Genomic DNA, 20,300 nt, shown 5'->3' on the forward strand with positions numbered 1-20,300 from the left:
AGGCAGAGGTGGCCAGTGTCCCGGGGAGGTCCAGAAGCCCCCGTTACACAGAGGGGTGGGGACTTCCTTGCCGTTAGGCAGAGGACTGGCGTTCAGACCCAAGTACCCAGGCCACACTCCCTGTATGATCGCCAACACGCATCTGTGCAGAGGGGGATGCAGTTAGCCACGCAACGTTGGAGGGTGAGCTGCGCAAGAATTAAGTTCATAGAAATTCCCAGACACCCAGATTTGGGAAAGGCCCGTTAAGCTCTAGTGACTCTAGCCTGGCCTCTGAGCCCCCAGCGCCCCTCAGCCCAGAGTCCTGCCTCCAGCCTCAGAAGTGACCAGGACATAATGACGAGAAAGGCACCATTCCCGAAGCAGGCCCAGTCTCTGGCCAAGGCCACACAGGTTTGAGGACCTCAACACTCAAGTCACTTCTTCCTATGCTCGCTGCATGCACACACGCCCACAAGGCAGGTTCGGTTCCTACCCTCGTGTGGCAGACATGGACGAAGAAACCGAGAACTCCATACACTTACCAAAAGACACACAGCACGCTATAGACGTCCCAGCCATGCATTCAACCACCTTGCTATGTTCCTGGGCTGCAGGGTACGTGGGTTTTCTAGGAGCTCAGTAAGAACTGAGAAATTCAGGGGCGCCTGGGTGGCTCAGTCGGTTAAGCGTCCGACTTCAGCTCAGGTCACGATCTCACGGTCCGTGAGTTCGAGCCCCGCGTCGGGCTCTGGGCTGATGGCTCAGAGCCTGGAGCCTGCTTCCGATTCTGTGTCTCCCTCTCTCTCTGCCCCTCCCCCGTTCATGCTCTGTCTCTGTCTCAAAAATAAACAAACATTAAAAAAAAAATTAAAAAAAAAAAAAAAAAAAGAACTGAGAAATTCAGACTCTGCTCAGTAAGATCAGCTACAGGAACAAAAGGTGGTATCGAGTTCAGGTTCTGAGTTTAGTCCGAAAAGGAGAAAATGACCGAGATCCAGATTCTTCTGGGTGCTGACAGGAGATGATCATTCCCACTCTGGGCAAGCAGTCAACAGTGATAACCGGAAATGACCCATCAGTCCAGGTGAGCTCCAACAGGGGTGGGAATGGTGGGGTCTCCAAGAGGGAACGGCTGCATCTAGGCCTCGAATGCAGAGGCCAGGAGCAAGTGACCACAGAGGGAGGGGGCACCTTGAATTTGGAGAACAAGGAACCAAAGAGCCACATTTGACTCCTAAATGTGCACAGGGGCCAGCCTGAAAGACGGACAAAAGCTGCCACTTTTATGGGCACAGGAATGCATTTTAGGGGTTTTCCTCACTCGGGAAGGCTGAGCTGTCAGCACCTCTGCAGTGCACGGCTCCTTCCCGAGCTTGATTTGTAAGGGAGGCAACTGTAGAAAAGAGGGTCCTGGCCAGAAAGAGAGACGAGAACTGGCTGAGTGGCCTCACACAAGTCTCCTTCCTGCTAGAAATTTCTTGGCCACCGAGGTACAGACCACTCTGTAAGAAAACAAGTCCCAGAGTTGCCCCAGGCGGGGGTCACAAAACAACAGCCCGGACTCTAAGAGCCCTTGCAGGCTGTGACTCCTGCACACAGGTCTTTGCTCCCTCACGCTGGCTCATGTGCTCTCCCTCGACCTCCCCGCAAGGTCTGCATTTGATGGCTGTCCTAGGGTTCGTACTGTGCCCTCAGCCTTTCCCTCCAGTGCACACCATGTCCATAGACAAGTGTTCCCAACCACATCGGGCTCCCAGAAGGCCCCCGCGTGGCCCCCTGGTTTCACATGGCAGCACGCCCCACCCCTGACAACACCCCAGGCTGTGGAGCATCTGAGGACCACGCTTGGGTCTTACACGATTGTGAGCGTCAAAACATCTGACTTGGGGCTCAGCACACAGCAGGGGCACGGTCAGTGCTGAAGAATCGTGCCCAAGTGCAAAGCTCACAACCTGCCTTACTTGGTCCACGGTCTGTGTTCAGGAGTGTTGAGGGTCTCCCTGCTTCCCTCACACATCTCTTTAGTCAAATGGCAAGATCTTGCCAAAGTAATGCTATTCAGCAGAAGGGATGGTGTCAGCCTGCTGTCCTGCCGGGTCGGCTCAGGGTCACAGCCCCCAGATCCCCATCCCGCCCCTCCCAGGCTGGCCCTAACCTGGGGTAGGGAATGGTGTGAATGGCTGGCACTGGGTGCCTTTGGGGCCTCACGGTGACCTCCCTCCAGCCCGATGGTTTGAGAGTCCTCACCCTCAAGACCAGGGAATCGCCTCCCTGCCCACCTGTCAGCACAGACCTTCATTATGCCCAGGGCCCCTCCACAAAAACCAAGGACCGGGAAGGAATCACCAGGTGTGCGTGGCCTGATCCTCTGATTCTGTTGAGACTGGGGTTTTCTCCTGGTTGGGGGGAGGGGGGGGGTCCCAGCTTCCTACCCAGCAGGCCAGGTGCACACACGTCAGTGCCACATCCAACCCCGCCACACGCGTGACCAGCTCTGATGGCGGAGAACGTGGGGACAACCACCCATCTCCCCACAGCCCCAGTGGAAACGGACCTTGGATGTGTCCTGAAAGGTCCTCGGGGCAGTGGCCCCCGCTACCAGCTGGGGGTCACAACGTTTAATGAATCCAGCTGCATGCAGAAAAAAGCCTGGAAGGAAACAGAAAAGCCCCAGAAAGAGCGAGCCCTACTGCATTTCTCATCTGCAACCACGAGCGCTGGGCGTGCTCTGGGCGAGCCCTCCGCAGGCTGTGTGCTCTGTCGTGTCCGGGGAAGACAGATTCCGAAGATGGCTGCAGTGCCGCTGTTTACAGGAGGCGCCCTGCTGCACTGTCACAGAAAGGGCTCAATCGACACCACGTGATGTGGGGGAGGGGGCACCGCCGGGTTGCAGCCACTGCCAGAAGGTTCCGCAGCTTGTGCCACACAGTCAACCAGGTCAGCGCGTGAGCCACAGCAGGTGCACCGGGGGCCGACGCTCACGCAGGTCTGATGTGCAAGCTCCCTAATCCCGGGTCACGTGGGAATGGCGGGCTTCACGGGGGTCCCTCCTCGTCCGGTCACCCTGAACTGCCGTGGACTAGCAAGCAGCCTGGTATTTATACCCACAAAGCCGGCCGAGATGAAGCAGGTAATTCGTGGACTAAGAAAAGCAAGTAGGTGTCCCCACATCCAAAGCCCATAAATAGGAAACCAGGCACTGAAGCCCTAACACGCAACCCACTGGAAACCTACAGATTCCCTCTCCAAAGAGAGAGAAGACAGCCCCCCTTCCTGGCCTTCCCTGCTCCTCCAGATCACCCGGAAACCTTTGGAGTTAGGTGAAGACCAAGACGAAGAAGCTTTACTACTCCTGCTGGCCGTGTCGCAAGTGACCACGGCGGCCAGAGCTAGATTCGAAGATGGCCATCGCCCAGCTCAGCAGGCAAGCGGGGACCGCCCCGCGGGGGCTTCGGGTTTCCAGACTTGAGGTCTGTGCCGCTTCCCTTCAACGTAAACGTTCCCCTCGCGGGGGGGAAAGGGCTGCCGGGAGCTCGACTGTAGGTTCCAACCGATCGAAAGCCGGCTATCGATTCTATGAAGCCTGCCACCCCAAATGCCACTTCTGCAGGCTGTGAGCTCCTACCCCCGGGTCCCCGACACACTGCTTTCGGGCGGGGGGTGGTTATAAAGACACACTGCATGTACGAGAAGGGACGCAGAGGAAAACGGCTGCTACGGGCTAGATCATCCAACAGAGAAATTTATTTGCTGGCAGACTTCCTACTTCAGGCTTCCTTGGCACTGGCTCACTGCCACACAAATGAAACAAAAATCAATATCCTTTGGTCTGCAAAGCAGTGTGTTAACAATCAGACTCCAAACAACTTAAATAATATCCCTTACCCAGGACCCAAATAATGGGGAATGTTTTCGCGAGAAGGCGGTGCAAAACAAACAGGAAAAAAAAAAAAAAAAAAAAGGAGAAAATAAGGCAATTTTACAGGTCCTCCTTCAGCAAAACCTTTCCAGGACTTCAATGAGGAGATAATCTTTCTGTGATTATGACCAAACCCTCTCGTTGCTTAGCAACACATAATTAAGGAATATGTTTTCAGATCCGCTTTGCAAGCCCGGCCATTATCAGATGAAATTACCGGAGCAACAAATGTCATCGCCATGCAAATTAGTTGGTTGCAAAGAAAGAATGTTTGGGAAGGAGGAGGTGCACACGCTCTTGGTGTGTGCATCTGACTTCCCTCCCGTTGTACACTGATCTTAAAAAAAAAAAAAACCGTAAGTCAAATACATTGTATGATCAAACTTAAAACAAACAAACAAACAAACAACCCCACACACAAGACAAAACCAGAATCTACGGTGCGAGACAACAGAAAACTCCAATTGCTCAGTCCCCTTTCGGAAAGAAGAAAGACACTGCGAACGCGGGTGGATCCGAAAAAGCAAAGTAGCCATTTCAGTCCCCTGGTAGCCACTAGGTCACCAGCTCCGCGCACAAGATAGACGAGCTACCTCAGGGTTTCAAGATCAGGCTCCCACAGCTCTCGAGGGGGTTATTTCCAAAAAGGCACATCCTATTTCCACACAAGTCCCTCCACCCGAGCATTCTAGTTATTCAGAAAACAAAAATTCATTTAAAAGGGGTTTAGTTTTCTAAACTGGGGAGGCAAGAAGGAAGAAAGAAAACGGATGTACAGCTTGAATTAGCAGCAAGGATTTTCCAGTTCAAAGTAAAGCGTTGTTCGGGGGACGTCCACCCGGATTCTTACCCACAATGCCCAAGGAAACACATGTAATAAATTATACTTGTCTCCTGCTTTGAAGACAACCACCTAGGACGGTTCTCTCATTCCTCAACTTGAAAATATATCGTTCCCTACAAGTCAACAGAATTCCCAACCAACTGTATTCCAACGAGATTAAGTCTGTTTTTGAAACAGGGAGTTCTAAGGGATTTCGTTCGTCATCTCGCTTTAACACACAAGTCTGGCAGCACGCCAGATTTTAGCTCTATGGTGGGTGACAGTCCCACCTCTGACGCTGTATAGAGACACGTCAGGGCTGGGGGGGCGGGGCTCCATGCTAGAACATACTTCGAATGGCAAATGAATGATCAACGATTTACAGGAGGCACTGGATAAACACCCCTGCCTTCTCCAAAGCCGCTGAAGGTGAACTGGAGAAAATGTCACACACACCCCCCTCCCATGGGCCAACGGTTTCATTCTGTCCTGAACGAAGCCTGGGTTTCTCTCCCAGATACACCGCTGTGGGTCATCACCATAAAGGCAAGTTCCCTACGCAACCTGAGCTGAACTAGAGAAACAGGAGGGTGCTGTCCCAGGGGGTCCGCCTGAAGGCAAACCCGCGCCACCCAAGCGAACCTGTGGCGCCTCGCCCGGGAGTGTGTGCGGGCACGAGGGCGCAGGGGCTGGTCTCTCCGGGCGTGGCAAGAGAGCAGTAAGAGCGTGAGGCCCCACCGTCCTGTGCTCGACCTCTGCCCGCACCATCCCCTCACCGTCCCACGAGGAAGGGCAGGGGCGGGTTCGTTACTTGGTTCCGGAGCCAGCATGGTGGAGACGATGATGGGGGCGCCCGTCCGCCGGGCCACCTTCTGGTAGGGCGAGTGAGGCGTGTGGAGGCTCTGGCCGGCTGGCGGCAGGGTGGACGGTTCCACGGGGACACCGGGCTTCCGCAAGAGCTGGGGGCTGCCGTGGGGGCTGGGCAGGGGAGACGCGGCCCCAGCGCGTTCCCTCTTGAGCAGCTCCATGGGCACCGTGTATGCCGTGGAGTAGGCCGTTCTGGGGCCTGGGTGAAGGGGAGGGGCCGGGCCCGGGTAAGTTAAGGCCACCCCGGCCTGTGGGGGGCACGTGGGGCCCGGCCGTGCTGTCAGGGCGCAGGGGGTGGGTGAGCCGTACCCAGAGTTGGAGGGGAAGGGGGGCGCTTGGGCGCCCACCCCGGGGGCAGAGTAGGCGGCCGCCGTCTCCAGGAGGTGCTGGGATGATGGCGCGCTGGAGGGGCGGCGGGCCGGGTCTCCTGCTCGGGGGGATGCCGCCTGCAGGGGACCCACGGGCTGGGGCTGCGAGGCCGCGGCGCCCAGAGAAGACAAGTCCCCGTGGAGCTCGCTTCGGTGGCTGAAGCTGCTGGAGCGCACCCGGGGGAGGGGGCCCACCCGGCCCTGCCTCCGCAGGTGCATCTCGGTCCTGCAGCCGGCGGCCAGGCGGCTCAGCACGCGGGCCTGGCCCAGGTTGGGCGCGACGCACTTGATGTCCGCGTCCTCCATGGTGGCCAGGACGGCCGGAGAGTCAAAGCCCTGCTGCAGCAGGGCCACCAGGGTGGCCTCCGCCACCCCCTCGGCCCGCAGGAGGGCCAGGAAGTCAGGGAGCGCGCTCCTCCTGCCGCCGGGGCCCTGGAAGGATGGCAGGACCGCCTCGCAGTTCTCGTAAACCAGCCCGGAGACGCTTTCCCGGGCAGGCCCGTAGCCTCGGCTCAGGGCTCCCGGGGCCACCCCCGGGCCGCCGTCCGGCGCCGCGGCCGTGCTGGGGTCCACGACCAGGCAGGTGGGGGCCGCCTGCCTGGAGAGGGCGGAATCCACGGGCCTCTCGGCGACGTCGTTGTAGATCTGGCCGGCGGGGTAGGCGGGGGCCTGGGCCGAGAACCTGCCATCGAGCAGCTCCCCCCCACAGTGCGCGGGCGACGGGGCCCGGCTCTGCGTCCGCTGCCCCTGAGCCACCCCTTTACCCGCGGGGTCCCGGTACAGGTGCCCGGCATCCTGCAGGGCGGGGACCCGGCCTTGCACCTGATCCCACGTCAGCCTGCCGCCCGTCACGCCGTAACCAGGCAGCGACCGGCTGGGTCCCGGGTCCCGCGGGTGGCGAGCCTCCTTGGGCACCCGGGCGGCCGCGTCGCCGTAGTAATCCCGCGGCAGCAGGGCGCCCCGGCCAGACATCAGCGCCTGTCTGCTGTCGTAAAAGGCGAAGTCGGCGACGGGGCTCTTGCTGCCAGCCACAGAGTTGAAGAAGGCCTCCCGGTAGAGGAAGGGCTCGCCTGCGCCCTGGGGCTCGTACCACGGTCCCGCCGTGCCGCCGTCCGCCACGGAGTTGCTCCTCGCCGGGGCCTCGGCCACCTCCCAGGGGCCTTCGTACCACCCGGCAGCATCCCAGCTCTGGGATCGGCCGATGGGGACCTGCCGGCTGGGGACCGGCATCGGGAAGGAGGGACGGCGGCGGCCGAGGCGGGGGAGGCGGCCGGTCTCTACGAATCTTCAGTGACACACATCACAGCGGGCCTGCTGCATCCGAACCCTTCCCGGAGGGCAGGAAAGACCAACTGGGGGTTTTCTGTTTCAAAGTACGGCCTAAATTATTAATCCTCCGAAACCTTAGTAGGCAAAACACAACACTCACGGTAACTTCGCCTCACTCCCCAGCTGCGGCACCAGAGTCCCGGGGACGAGGCTGCGCCCAGCTCGCCGGCCCCCCTTCCTCCCGGTGGGCGAGCTCACATGGACCTCGGCTCTCTCAGCGCGGGGATTAGGAGCTAAATAAAACCCCTAAAGCTTTTGTTCCATGTGACATCTCGTTAGACGGAGGAGGAGGGCTGAGGGCTCCAGCCAGGCCTCCCGACCCACGACTGGGAATTATTTTCACACTGAAGCCCTGGCTTATCTCCTTCGTCCTCACCAGGGCACTTTTGGGATGAGCACCCCCACACCCCCCGCCTCGGATCGCCTAAAAGTGACAGAAGGAAAATAGGAAAAGACTGCTTTAATGTCAGTTCAATCTTAATCCATCCTGATGAAATGTTAATCCATTGCACACGGCTAAGAACAAATTAAATGTGAACAGGCAGGCAGGATAAAAAGGGGAAAAAAACAATCTCATGCACAATTCTAGAACACGAGGTGCCCTGAGAAATGGGCCAGGCCTGCAGCCCGATGCCCCGCCGATAGTGAAATCTGGCTCTGAGAGGACTCCGGGGTTACCAATCACATGAGTTCTGCTGCTCAGGTCCACATGCTTTCTTTGCCTTATTATCATAAAACACCAAACCCTCCATCCTGCCAGGGACAAACAAACACACACCTGCGGTGTGTGATCTAGAATTTGCCACCTTAAAGACTACAACAGAAGGGCACCTGGGTGGCTCAGTCAGTTAAGCCTCTGACTTTGGCTCAGGTTATGATCTCACGGTTCTTGAGTTTGAGCCCCGCGCCGGGCTCTGTGCTGACAGCCTGGAGCCTGCTTTGGATTCTGTGTCTCTCCCTCTCTCTGCCCCTCCCCCGCTCACGCTGTCTCTCTCTCTCAAAAATAAACAAACATTAAGAAAAGAAAATGTAAGACTACAACAGAGGTCAACGACTGAGCCCTGACATTAGGAAGCAAAACCGGGAAGCATCTGCAACTTAGGTGTGCCTTCCTTCATATCCGTTCGCAGGGAAAGCGTCCTTCCAGCAGGCTTGGCGAGCTTCGATGTTGGGGAGGCTTCTCCATAGTCCCACGGATTAAGATCCTTACATGGCTCAGAGGGACTTCAGGCGCAATAACACAAAGGACAACAGTTACTTAATTTCGATAAGGAACGGCCCACCTCTGAGCATTCAACCATTTCTTTAAAGAGAGAGAAGGGTCCCAGAGAAACAACTCAGAGCCAAGCTACAGGTTCCCCTCCTCCGACCACGGGAGCCCATGACACCGAACCCACCAGAAAAACAAAAGCTCATGATCATGATGCTGCAAAGGCAGCGTGCCGTTGAGAACCTTTACAGACGAGACACTGTGCGCGTCTGCAGCCGTTACACCGGACTGCTGTCTTCACCCACGTCTACGTCAGATTCGATTTTTCACTTACGAAAAACACCGGTTAAAAAAAAAAAAAAAAAATTTTTTTTTTGGAATGAGAAATACCGAAAATTTACCGCGAGAGAGGAAAGTAGGTGCAAATCCTACTTTGAACTGGGGGTGCGTGGCAATGCGAGGCAGTTTAAGGGAGCAGGGCTCTATCCCATCTCCTTGTGTCCCGGTGCACACGGGCGTACCAAACGTGGGGACCGGCTGTTTACAACAGCGCTGTTCCCCGAGCGCTCTGTGGCCACCCGCGGACTGTTGAGAAACCGCGCCAAGGATGGAGCCCAGGAACCCAGTCTGTTACCACTTCTGACCCCCAAAACACCAACAAAGCCTCAAGGTCTCTGGAAAAATATGCTGGCAGGAGGAGACCCAAATCTTCCCCCGCGATCCCCTCCTGGGAGGCGTGGGGGAACAAAAAAAAAAATTACCAAGCCACACTGCCAAATGTAGGGTTTCCACGTATAAAAGCAGCCTGCTGGTGCCAAGGTCAGTAATTCCTCTGCTGGCACGTTGGTGCCCATGGGCTGAAAGGCCTGGCTGGGCAGGCAACGAGGAAACAGGCCTGGCCACACGCAAGACGGTATTTACACGCCTCCCCAGCAGCCCCAGGATGTGTCCGCTTAGAAGACACGTCCAAACGGATGGGAAGGCGGTCTGGAGCCCACAACCAAATGGAAACAGTGCTATCTGGTTACAGCAGATCACTTCCCGGCACGGCTGGGCTGGCAAGCTGGGCAGGCCCACCGTGGGCAGGCTCTCACCACTCAGGGCTGAGGAGGCTGGGGCGCGACACCCGGGACCCTTCTCAGACGGAGCACAGGACACAAGCTGGCACGTCTATCAGGTCGGTCACACCTCAGCCTGACGGAGGACACGGGCCAGACACCCCCGAGAAGCCCCGGCCCACATCCACCTCGTCACCTTCCCCTTCCGGTCTTGGGTTTTGTGGCCGAAAGGGGGGGGGGGTGGGGACTCTGCCCCACTGTCAACACTTCCACTGGCTGGCCGGGCAAGACGGGAAGAGCAGAGGTGACCAGAAACAAGGCCTCTCTGGTGTCACGTTCCTCCTACCGTTTCCTTCTTAGAAGACGTCCACGTTGGTCAATGTCTGCACCAGGCCCCGTTCCAGGTGCTCTGGCCCCAAGTGACTCTAGAAGCAGCTATGATTATGTCACATCCCAGTCACTGGGGATGGAGCCGGGGGCCCTGTCCTGGGGGGGGGGGGGGGGGGGGCCCACAGGGCGTGGGACGCGGATCACATGGCAGAGCAAACGCTCCGCTTTCCAGAATTCCCTGCGCTGACCTTGGGTCACTCTGCCCCGCTGCTGCCCGAAACAGGAAACCTCGTTAGCACAGTAATTCTGTCATTTTGCTTACGATTTTCCAGAACCCCCAGGTACTGAAGAGGTCACCTACAAAATTAAGTGCTAGAGTATCAGAAAGGAACTTCCTGAACTTGGGCTGTTCCCGCCCCTCAGCGTGGGGAGCACTGGGCTGCTGTGGGAGCCGGGCCCCCCCCCCTTTGTTAGTGGAAGGTATAAAACCACCTCAAGCCTCAGGATTAGTCAGTCCATCGTGCCATTTCCTTTCCTCCCCATCTTGTCACGAAGAAACCGTTAACACTGTGTGGTGCTGGCCTGAAAGGCTCCGCTCCTGGTACGGACACATCGCTTCGGAGGGGAGCGCGTCACCCCTGGAGCGCACCTGCTCACCCGGGCTTACAAATACCTCATTTAAGGTTCAAGTTCTCTGACCAAAGCAGGACCGTCTAGAAGAATGTGCACCCAACAGCTCCTATGAAACCAGTAACAGATTTCTGAGAAGGAGGGCAAAGTGTAATACCAGAGGCAGGGTTGGGGGGGGCGGTGGGTAGGGGGGAGGCTCCAGGGTGGGCGCCTCCCCCTCCACACGGGAATGAGGAGGCCCGGGTCTCCTTTCCATCCTCGTCCAACTCATCCCACTTGGAAGCCACCCAAACTCACGCAGCCCCGGCTCCACAAGCCGCCAAATATTAGGACAGATGTTTTCCTGTGTTAGGTGAAAACACCTGTAACTTGACTCACGCTTTCCCAAACGCTCAGGCAGATTTTTCTCAAGTGCGCTGCAGCCTCTTCGAGCGAGCCGCTTTTCTGCAAAGCTCATGTTTATGAAATAAAGCAAGATGGGCCCAATTTCTGAGAGGATAAGGAGTCCCCCAGACTTAACCCTTCAATCCTGCAAAGAGTTTCGCTATGGAAAATTGCGCCGAGGGAAAAGCCGTCTTCCGAAAGTTAAGAAACAACCCAAATTCTCTTGCAGACAAAATGAACCCAAGCCAGAGCGGACATCGTAGAATAACCCGAACGGCAGCCCCGGGGTGGGGGGGGGTTAGATGCCAACACCCTCCCCCAAAGCCAATTGTTCATTTTTCCTGTATGACAGATTAGAAGATGCTCAGAGATGATCTAGAAGGTTCCAGAAGGACAGGGAGGAAAATCAAGGAGGGCACAACCAGCCAGCTCGCCCTTGGGCAAATCACCAATAAGCATCTCGTGTTCCAACCACTACCGTGACCTAGGAAACTGCTTGAAAAGACAAGGAAAGTATGGCTCTGGGTCTAAGCCCCACATTCATTCACAAATAAATTACACGTTTCTCAAGCATGAGGCGGAGTCACCCAATCTAACGTTTGGACTCACATGAAGGGCACTGGGTCTGACTGCCTGTCCACAGACGGCTGTGCTGTGTCCCGCCTGGTGGCAATAAATGCTTGCTCCTTCTCAGGAGGCAGCCAGGCCGAGCTTTGGAGCATTTCTGGCCAGCCTGCCATCTCTTGGTCCCCCTCCAGCCCTCGGGCCCCCAAGATCACGGCAGCTCCACAAGTGAAGGCAGAAACCGGAGCCCCCAGAGATGCTCCCCTGTGCCTGCTGGGTCCCAGGACGGAAGCCACGGCAGCGCCCACGCCTCTGCCTTCCACGGGCGGCATCTCCGGGGGGACACGGCAGAGGTCGGTGGGTTACGCGCTATTTTCCTGCAGAAACAGGGCCAAAGATGGGCTTAGGACATCCTGCTTCCTACTTTTAAATGTGTACAGGCTGTGTTGGTTGTTTGTTTCTGTCAAGTGTTTTAGGATTTATGTTTAAAAACAGCTTCCTGCCTTCAGAAAAGTTTTCTGTCCCTTCTGTTCCCGCAGGGCCCCTACCAAAATAACTTCCTTGGCTGATCTCAATCGCAGGGGGCGGGGGACCCAAGTGCAATGGTGAAATAGGAAATAGAGTTTCAAGGCTGCCTGTATGTACGTTCTCATGAATGCAAAGAGAAAACGAGAATGGCCAGACAGCATTTCAGTCATCAGGGGATTGACACAGCACTGAATGCCCTCGGAAGAAAACCCCAGACCTGAAATGGGGCCGTATAACCAAACCTACCCTTCCAAGATGAGCTGCCATGTAAACAGTCCCAGCCCTCAAGGAACTCCAGACTTAGCCGTTTATCATTGTTTAATTTTTTAAAATGTTTTATTTTATTTGAGAGAGAGAGAGAGAGAGACGGAAAGGGCTAGAGCAGGAGAGGGGCAAGGAGAGGGAGACACAGAATCGGAAGCAGGCTCCAGGCTCTGAGCCATCAGCACAGAGCCCGATGCAGGGCTCGAACTCACGGACTGTGACATCGTGACCTGAGCTGAAGTCGGACACTTAACCGACTGAGCCACCCAGGCGCCCCATATAAAACTCTTAAAAAAAAAAGTTTATTTGAGGGAGGGAAGGGGAGGCAGAGAGAGAGAGAATCTCAAGCAGGCTGGGCTCAATCCCACGAACGGTGAGATCATGACCTGAGCTAAAATCAAGAGTCGGACTCTCAACCGACCGAGCCACTCGGGTGTCCCTGGATTATGAAACTTACTAACAGCTGTATTATGAAAATTAGCTTTGACTCCCTCTTGTGATGGGGGTAAAAGTCCATTCCTCTTTTAGGGCATGTTTTGAAACTAAGTATGAGCTGGAGCCCCGGGCTGGGACGCAGGCCTGGGCAAGCCACAGGACAAAAATCTACCAGGAAAGCTGACCCGCACAGGATCTGCCTTCAGCAGGTGCTAGAACAAAAACCACTTTCTTCTTTCCTCTCTGTAAAAACCTCCGATAAGAGCAAAAATCCCACAAAATCTTAGCATCTCAGGTAACCCCCTAACCCACCTCGACGTTGCCACCCCTCACTCCATCGCACTCTGTATTTTATGTGACTTAATCTGGATTGGGTTCCCAATATTCCAGAATTCCTTCCTCTTGGCTTTGAGATGCCCCAGTCACGTCCGTCCACCAGGGCCCAGCTCAAGTAACCCGCACCTCCAGGAAACTTCTTCGGTTCACTCGAGGTCTCTTTGTCCCCAAATCCAAAGAAATCTACCCTATAAGGGGAGTACACTACCAAAGCAATCCAGGGGATGCATCAATTGGCAGAGACAGCCCTTGGTTTTCTCACTCAAGGTGATGGAGCCCTGTCCCTCCGACATGTCCTTTTCTCCCCCATGTGCCTGTTCCTTCAACACATAGGCTGTGAAGGGACGAGATGGGTGTGACTGTACAGGACAACAGGACTCCACGGACAGCCAGTCCTTGCCCTCAAGGCACGTCCTGTGCGATGGGGAAAGCTGACAGGCGTACAGGGTCACCGGGAGGACCTCCGAACCCACGCCCAGGCCAAAGCATAGGCGCTCACCTGCACGGGTCTGCGTGCAGAGAGGCACCAAGCTAAGAGCGCAGAGGACCCGCCGCCCGCTATCTGAAGCTGCCTGGCAACACTCTGCGTTGGCTCAGCCGGCTGTGCCCGGGGGCAGTTGGAAGATGGGCTGCCAAGACCTTGTAGGCGTAAAGACCGACGGTCCACCCTGCTTCGAGAAGCTGTTTCACCCATTCCGGGGTGTGAATGGGAAGGATTCTCTTGGCACACACATCTCTCCCAGCAGGACACGGGAAACAAGCCCATGGATGGCCCAGCCCCCCCCCCCCGAGGAGCAAGTAACCAGACAAAAGAGGGAGACCCCTGTGACCAGGTGCATGCACATCGGTTCCCGGAAGACGCCCCCTCCCGGTACCTCACAGCTCGGCTGGTGGTGCTGAGCCAAGTTCTTGCCTGGACCCAGAGGGGCACCGGAGGCCTCTCTGGAGGCAGACAGCATGCCCCAAACCCTGAGCTTTGTTAGGGCAAGAGTCCCATTAACGTCAGGATGCTCCTAACATCGTGGTTTGGTGAACTGAGTATGAGTTGATCAGAAACAAGGGTCTCATCTCACAGCGTATCACCTGTAGGTCCTGAAAAAGAAGTCACAGCACAAAAAGCTGGCACCAAAGTATATTCTGGGGTTCTGGTGCCATCGTCCCCCAAATGCCTGTAATGACACTGAGCGGTGTTGGGACCTACCCAGGCCCAGGGACATCCTCCGAATTTGTGGGGGGCACTGTGGGCTGAGCTCTCCGCTTCTTCACAGCCAGGACTGTTCTGCTGTCCTTGGACCTACTCTGTTGGAAGGAGACTGGACCTGGGTCCATCGGAACCCTGGTTCCTGGGAGGGGTTTACTGAGCCTGAAAGCAGACAGCCTTTCCTAAGGGTGCGGTGACCCAAGGAAAGGCACTCAAATCCAAGTAGGTTGGGAAGATAAGCCAGGTGGCTCCAGGGCACTTAGGAAGTTTGACCATCAACAGGGACACAGACAGGGGTCTGTCTAGAGCAAGAGCAAAAATCCACTGGGGTGGGGCGGCCGCTGAAACACCAGCCACCGGCCAAATACGCCACACCCCCAAAGCACAGGTGGATACGAGCGGACCGGACACGCTGCTGTTAGAAACACAGGGAGTTAAAGGACATCTGCCAGCTGCAGTCAGAGCCCTTTCCGCACACAGACAAGTTCAGAGAGAAGCTGATGTCTGCATCTTACAGATGAGGAGAACAGAGAAATACAACGTTTAACCCGATTCCCACCTGCAGAAAGCGAGGGCCTGACTGAGCGTGGGCAATTCTACGAACCCAGCCCCTAGTTGACAGGAGGCACCCCGGGGGAGGAGTTTATCTAAAAACCACACCAGATAAAGGGGAAATGTGGATTTTTATCTCTTGCCAATAACTTCCATAAAGCTTCAACTTGACTTCGCTCCCTTCCTTTACATGAGCACATGGCAGTAATACGTTCATTTATGCTTTTGGAGTTTAAAGTCGAGTCTAGTTGACTATTGTATATTTACACAGCTAACGTAATTATCGCTAATCACATAATTACTGGAAACATGCATAATTGCCCAATCCAAACATATAATTATAATGTACAGCAACATTATAAATCCCTCTTTTAAAATCCACATTTTGGGGTTGTTTATGGGTATTTATTAGAAATGATTGTGGACTACCTAGAAATGGCCAGCTTCGATGCTGTTTCTGTAGAAAGTACTACATACGCTTTAAAGACCGAAAAAGGTAGGGGCGCCTGGGTGGCTCAGTCAGTTAAGCGTCTGACTTTGGCGCAGGTCATGATCTCACGGTTCATGAGTTTGAGCCCCATGTCGGGCTCTGTGCTGACAGCTCAGAGCCTGGAGCCCGCTTTGGATTCTGTCTCTCTGCCCATCCCCCGCTTGTGCTCTGCCTGCCCCTCTCTCTCTCTCAAAAGTAAACATTAAACAAAGTCAACACTTGGGGTGCCCATCCCCCACTTGTGCTCTGTCTCTCAAAAATAAATAAATAAATGTAAAAAAAATTTTTTTTAAACAAACTCAACACCCAAAACCCAAATAATCCGTGAAGAAATGGGCAAAAGACATGAAAAATAAATATTAAAAAAATTTTTTTTAATTAAAAAATTACCAGAATTTGTAATTACTCCTATATTTACCAGATATCAGTTGGTCTCTATTTTCCCAGTATCCATTCAACGAACCCACCTTCTCACTTTTTACCTCTGCTCGTGAGGACATCCTAGAGGTAAGCAATGTCAAACAGGGCTGTTTATTCAAAGGGAGGTTCACGTCATTTCTTCTTGACATGCAGAGGAAGCGGGAAAGTCCACTCCTGAGTTATGGTATGAGGAGGGCACTAATCACAGCTCAACGGATGCAATCATTAGGACCATTTTTCCACGTGCATAAGACATTTGAACAAAATAAAGTAAAATGAAACATCTACTTTTGTCAAATGACATTCTCCATAGCCACAGGGGAGGATGGCGTTTAGTGATTTATTCTACCATAACCCACAATAAGATGTTCCGACAAAATGTCATCGGCAGAGCCATTCTGGTATATTACACTTCTACAAACCCAGAAAATGCTTTCCGCAAAACGCTTTCCTGGGTTACTTTGGTGATGCCGAGAGACAGTAAGCCCTCTTCTCTGACCAACAAATATCTGGGGAAAAATCACACCAGCTGTGTCTAGATGTAACATACTGAAACTCCGACGGTCCGATTCACAAATGCGATGTATCAGTTATGCCAGCAAACTTAACGGAGGGGGAAACCAAGACTGGAACTGTCCATCAGAAAAGATGGACTGCCGTTGCAGCCCAGCTCTGACCAGTCCCTGTTACCAGACCCTACTCCATACTAACCCTGACACAACAGCATTCTGGGATTGTTTGAGACCAGGCATCGGCAAGAGCGGAGAACAAATTATCAATATCAAAATAGAACGGTTCCTTTAAAAAGAAAAATTAAAATCTGGCTTCTAAGTCAGCTTGAAAGGCCATTATTCCAACTGATTTGGATGGAGTCCCAAAGACTGGCTGGTGAGAAGCAAAGCCATACTCTGCACTGTGCTTCCATCTCGAACAAACATCCCGTGGCGGGGGTGGGGGTGACGGGAAGACGCGGCCTGAGTCAGATTCTGCCTTCCACCCTGTCTTCCCTTGGCTTCAACTCGGAACCCCAGAGGGCAGAGTGGCTAGGAGTGGCCACAGGACATTGAAGTTCAGAAGGACAGAGACCCTCAGGTTTCCAGGAGGAACGGGCTGGGCCTGGGAAGGCAGGTAGGGGTTCTGTGCAGGGGTGAGGCTCAGTTTCCACCAGACAGGCTAGGCTGGAGCAAAGGTGTTCATTGAAGAGACAGAGGGGGCTGGAGGCGGACCCAGGAGGGCCTGTCTGGAAAGGGATCCTGCAGCTGGGGTTTGCACTGGGGTCTGGCGGCAGGAGAGAGGACCGAAATCTGAAGGAGGTTTGTTCCCAGAGACCAAAGAAACCAAGAAGCCAAAGACAAAGCCCCTATGAGCCCAGAGTGGCTACAACACAGAAAGACAACTTCATGCTTTTAACCTAACAATCAGAAACGAGAGAGAGAGAGAGAGAGAGAGAGAGAGAGAGAGAGACAGACACAGACAGACACACGTGGTCCTGGGGGTGGGGCACTGGCAGGAAGGAGGAGAGACTGTCTGCTGGGCTCTCTGGATTTCCCAATAGAATGTTCAAGAGCAGGTAGACCGGGTTTCTAGAACAGACACTGGAGACAATCCAAAGCCAGGGATGGAGACACAGGGGGAAATGACTGGATCCACGGAACTGATTTGAGGGAGACGCCAAATGAGGGGCAAACATACCGCCTCCTCTGTGCCTCACTGGTAGCAGCTGGGCCGTGAGCACCTGACCCGGCCTGGAAAAATGGTAACTCAGTGTACAAATGCAAGGGCCACCAAAGGTGCACCTTGGAACACCTGTTGTACTTAATGGGACAGCAAACAAGCGTTTGGGATCGTGGGTTACAAGTAACACCCGAGTAACTGAATTTCAAATGTCTGTCTTGATGGTGCCTATTGAGAAATTTCAAAAATTGTAGCTTTAACTTATCTCGGGAATGCCATTCACAGGTGAAGCAGACGCTGAAATTTCGGTTATAAAAAGTGGGCGGCAGGTGGGTGAACCATGCTGGGGAGAGAGGGTCTGAAAAAACCGTCACTGGTTTTGCCCTTGCCGACAGCCCTAAAAACGTAGAGGGGACAGGCCACTGGCTCTAATCCCATTCTCGTCTCCGATGCGGTACGTCTAGATAAATACCGTAGAACGGGTGGAATCCGCACCACAGGCATCAAGGACACGAACGCTGGAAAGTTTTGATCCACTAAAGGCTTTTTAGAACAGGAGACCCAGTAACCTCAAACGAAGCACCTTTCCGCCAGAGGTCAAAAAGTAAACTGACTAAATCCCCACGCGATCGGGTGGAAGCCAGAGTCTGGGACGCGACCAACCAGTTGGTCTGGGCTCTTCCATGACTAGTCATGCTTCTGAAAGTCAAACAGGCTTTCAAAAAATTATGTAGGCTAAGGAGACCAAGGACAAGACCACTAAATGGAGGGTGCGACCCTTGAGGAGTTCCTGCAGGAACAAGCACCGCACGAATCACGAGTGCGGTCTGTTATCAGGACTCTGCGGTGTGGTCCGGCCCCCCGGGCGTGATTACGGTGCTGTGTTTACATCAGGAGACGTCCTAAAAGGGCACACAGGCCACGCAGGTATTTGGGAGCGAACCGTTGCACCTGTAACTTTCTTCTACATGGTTCTGGAAAGCCCAGCCATCCATTCATACACGAATGTATCTCTATCTGTACAGCTATAAGAACAAAGCAAACGATGGCCAATCTCATCAACTGGCAAATGCAGTGGAAGGGACTATCAGCATCCGTTCGACTGCCCTACCGATCTCTCTGGAGGTTTGAACGTTTTGGCATGTTTATTAAAAACAAAACCAAACCTTTACATCTCCAGCCCCCTGCACAGCAGCAGAACCTCAGGGGTGTGGGGGACAGTCAGCACCACTACCCTCTCGTGTCACAGAGCTCTTGCTGGGCATACGGTCACACAACACGTCATTGATGCTTTCACCCCACATGGCTGGAGTCACCTCTGCTTTCAGGACAAACTGTTCCATACGGGGCAGCTGGTGGGCCAACCGGTGTGCGAGCCCAGGGGGTGCTGCTGAGCCCATCCCGCCCGGGAAGCTCCCCTCCATGACCTCTGTGACACACGTCGCAGCCAAGTCACCGGTAACCAGGCCGAGCCAGCCCAGTCGGCAGCCGGGACGAGGCTGGCAAGGAGCACTCAACTCCAAGCCCAGGGCCACGCGCTCTGGATTTCTTACCGCTCCCTCATTAGGGAGGGATGGTGTTTAATCAACATCGCAGAGGTCTGTCCCCAGGTTTCCATTAGATTTTAATTATGTTTATTTTTCCTTTCATGAATAAAACACTTCCAGACATTTTCAAAGATACCAGGGATGTGAACACGTAATGAGAGACAATGCACGGACTCTTCACTAGTATCTTGGAATTCATCACTGTAAATACCTTAATCCGAAACAGATAAGAGTCCGGAAACCTCAGAAAGTGAAAAAAGACGATCCTGTTTGTTACACAGCGTCTTTCATACGCAGGATGACCTGAGGGGTGTGCCAGAAACAGACCTAGGGCCGCTCCCTCCCCAGCTCTCCTAGCCCCACCCCTACACCCTGGGAGCTGGGCACCCCTGCTCGAAGGTCAGGTCTACTGACCACAGCTCGGGACACGGGCCGGGGGCTCTCTGGCTGGAGGGGGGGCGGGGCGCAGTCTCAACAGGGAACCAGTTCCCCCACGGGTCAGCGGTGAGCGGGGCGAGGGTTCGAGGGCGGGGCTACGCGCCTTTGGTTACAAACCGCCAATCACGCTGGCTCTTACCTTCACAAATTCTGTCCAATCGCTGTCGCTTGACTTTGTGCTTATCCACAAGGGCCATTCTTTATCGAACTTTGCAACTCTCTGATTCAAAAGGCAAAGCGGTCCTCTAAGAACTTAGGGGAACGCGCAGGAGTCTGCGGGCATTACGCCACTATGAACCCTGAAACAAGGAGAAAAGAATCCTTACTCTCTGGACACCCTCGGGGCACAGGACAACAGTCATTCAGGGCTTTACTGCCACTTTCTAGAAGGGGACCTGCCACCAGCGCTTGCTCTCCTGCCCTCGGACTTGGACAGGAAGGGAGCATTATTATTGGTCTCTGAAAGCAGTAAACGGCAGCATCCAGAACCCTAGCTTTTAACTCCGGGCTGTAAACACCAATCGCTGACAACGTGAATGGCAGTCATTTGTGCTCCGACGCCAGAGACCACGCTACAGCCAGCTGGGCCTTGCCCTGTACTTCTGTGAACGCAGAGGGGCCGACTCCAGACCCACCCGGACTGGCGAGGGGGTCCCAGGCCCACCTGCACTAAGACAGACACCCAGCCGTGGCTACAGGACAGCCTCTGTCCACGCCTTCTGCCGGGCAGTTTACAAAGTTTCCCCAAACTGCCCTTTGGGGTCAGCAGTCAAAGCCACCGCTCAGCACAACACAAGCCCCCGACCCCACCGCACGAGAACGGAGCAGGAAGTCACAGGCCACCTAACCGCCTGGGCCAGGGGCGTCCAGTCCACAGACGGTATCGGCGACGGGAGGGTCCAGGCTGCCGGCCGCGACACTGGGGAACGGAGACCGCACCCGCACCTGTCC

At 54.7% G+C, this 20,300-nt stretch overlaps 1 protein-coding gene across 6 annotated transcripts in view; it reads right to left on the bottom strand.

Moving 5' to 3' along the window:
• Nucleotides 1-20,300, bottom strand: part of CTBP2 (C-terminal binding protein 2) — a 159,598-nt gene that overhangs the window by 29,653 nt on the left and 109,645 nt on the right. For 5 of the 6 annotated variants that reach the window (XM_042907426.1, XM_042907427.1, XM_042907429.1 and 2 more), the window contains one exon: nucleotides 19,489-19,648. In XM_042907426.1, coding sequence (XP_042763360.1) covers nucleotides 19,489-19,546 — 58 coding nt within the window. In that variant the 5' untranslated portion in view covers nucleotides 19,547-19,648. Of the gene's footprint in view, nucleotides 1-5,535; nucleotides 8,159-19,488; nucleotides 19,649-20,300 lie in introns of those variants that run through there. The other variant, XM_042907431.1, reaches the window with a different exon arrangement.

Source organism: Panthera leo, chromosome D2 (genome assembly GCF_018350215.1).
Source record: "Panthera leo isolate Ple1 chromosome D2, P.leo_Ple1_pat1.1, whole genome shotgun sequence".
Lineage (NCBI taxonomy): Eukaryota > Metazoa > Chordata > Mammalia > Carnivora > Felidae > Panthera > Panthera leo.